General features: G+C 43.6%; 1 protein-coding gene and 1 long non-coding RNA gene across 2 annotated transcripts; both read left to right on the top strand.

The window, feature by feature from the left end:
* Positions 1–6: 6 nt before the first annotated feature.
* LOC118598567 (dihydroxyacetone phosphate acyltransferase-like) lies at positions 7–915 on the top strand (the record flags this gene model as incomplete). Its single annotated transcript, XM_036211322.1, has 4 exons — positions 7–162; positions 239–415; positions 598–727; positions 819–915. Coding segments are annotated over exons 2-4 (392 nt in total), but the record flags the coding sequence as incomplete, so codon positions are not given.
* Positions 852–1,273, top strand: LOC118598568. The gene is made up of 2 exons (XR_004947617.1): positions 852–948; positions 1,024–1,273. It is a non-coding gene; the product is annotated as an uncharacterized LOC118598568 (long non-coding RNA).
* The last annotated feature ends 911 nt before the right edge of the window (positions 1,274–2,184 follow it).

Here is a 2,184-nt window from a genome sequence, read left to right as displayed (position 1 = left end):
GACTTTATTGATATCCTGGAGGACAGACGGCACAGCAGTGATCTTAGCTTCGCCTTCAGGACCTTCAGCCCTCAGCCGTACAAAGTGGCCCCGCCCTGCTCCACCGCGGAGCTCAATCGAGTTGTGTTGGAGTCCCAGTTTCTGCGCTATGTGACCAAAGAGGTGAGACCTACTCAAAATGTAAGAAAAAGCTTCCAGATTGAGCCTTTACCAGAAATGAATCTCACATTTTCTCCAGGTTGCCGTGGAGATGGAATTATCTGCGGAAGAAGTGCAGGAAGAGGCTCGGGGCATTTTGGGGGAAATGTCTCAGAACCTGCAGCTGGGGTTTATCAGGCTGATGGCCTACACCTTCAACAAAGTGTTCAAGAGACTCTATAGCAGCATCTTTGTCAACATGGAGGGACTCAACAGGGTATCACATCCAACTAAAAACCCACTCTGATCATCTTTGATGTAATTTTAAAGCGTTCCCAGAACATGTTAAGAACACTAAAAACAATTTTCATCAGAGTAGGTTTTAAACTCGTGCTTGCTTGTTTGTCATTTGAGTTTTTTGTTGCATTTTAATTTTTTGGTCCATTTTTATGACTTTAGCTTCATCAAGCCACTCAGGAGAATCCTGTCATCCTGATGCCCAATCACAGAAGCTACGTCGACTTCTTGGTCATCTCCTACATCATGTTCCTCTACGACATCCCCATCCCTGTTATAGCAGCAGGAATTCGCAAGTATCTTTGAATTAGAGTTCAATAGAGTCATCAGAAAGCTCAAAGCAAAAACTCACATTTCCCTTTTCCTCCTTCTTCACGGTGAAGCTCTTGCAGGGATGAAGATTGTGGGAGAGATTCTGCGGCGTTCTNTGGGGCGTTCTTTATCCGACGCGCCATCGGCTCTGACAAACTCTATTGGGCGGTGCTGTCTGAATATGTCAGAACAATTGTCAGGGTATGGAACTTGGAGATCCTGGTAGGTTCTGTTTCAAGAACGAACGATCTAACCAGTTTGTGTATTTTTGTGTAGAAAGGATTTGCTCCTCTGGAGTTTTTTGTTGAAGGTTTCAGAAGTCGCACACTGAAGTCTGTTTCACCAAAGCTTGGTGAGTTTCCACCTTTGTTTTGTCTCATAAATGTATGACTTCCCCGCTATCTCCTCATGTTTGTATTTTTCATGCATTCTCATAGTTTGTCTGCAGGTGGCAGCATAGAGACAACACATAGGATTTACAGAGAACCAAATGTGAACATGTTCATTTATAAAGTAAATCTGGTCACATTAGTCTGACTTTTGATCTGTGTAACCACATTTTTTTTCTTCAAATGAGTTGGACCACCCTCTTCCTTCAGAATATATTGTTTTGGATTTTTTTAAATTATTAATCATAGTGAGAAAACAGCAAAAGGAAATGTATTTACAGACATGGAGGAGAATATTTATTATAATTATGTGTGCAGATATTTGTCCTTCAGACTGACTTGTGTGTGTGTGAGCTGTGGTTGGATGACTGGTGGAGGGGACCCTGAGTGTATAGTGCCATGTGGGAGAAAAGAAGCTGTTTCTTGACCTACTGGTCCTTGTTTGGAGCATGATGCACACTGTTTAGAGCAGTTTCTGATCTTGAGTGTAAAAAGCCTAGATGGAATGCAATTAGCAGTACTAGTTCACCAGTATTTTTGAAGAAACTGGGTGTCTCTTCAGCGTTTTTGTTATCCCTTAAGTAGTAGAGGAATAGTCTTAGTACATACCCCTGTGGTACTCCTCTGCTGACAGTGATGGGGAGGAGTACCACTGGGTGTCTCTTCAGCCTTTTTGTTATGCATTAATTCAGGGGTGCCCATTCCTGGGCCTCAATAGCTACCACCCTACCTGTTTTCCAGCTCTCTTTGTACTGCTTGCTACTGATTACCTGGACCAGGTGTGTTCATTCACTCAGAATGTTAAGACATCTGACTTAGCTAATCAGCAGCTGGCAGGGCTTGGAGATCTGGAAAACAGGCATGGTGGTAGCTCTCGAGGACCAGGAATGGGCAGCCCTGCGTTAATTGATAGAGAAATGGTCCTAGCACATAGCCCTGTGGTACTCCTCTAATGACAGTGATGGGGAGGAGTAGCACTGGTTGTCTCTTCAGCCTTTTTGTAATGCGTTAATTGATAGAGAAATGGTCCTAGCACATAGCCCTGTGG

Source organism: Oryzias melastigma, unplaced genomic scaffold (assembly GCF_002922805.2).
Source record: "Oryzias melastigma strain HK-1 unplaced genomic scaffold, ASM292280v2 sc03545, whole genome shotgun sequence".
Lineage (NCBI taxonomy): Eukaryota > Metazoa > Chordata > Actinopteri > Beloniformes > Adrianichthyidae > Oryzias > Oryzias melastigma.
The sequence above is the reverse complement of the archived record's forward strand: the minus strand, read 5'-3'. Positions and strand labels throughout refer to the sequence as shown.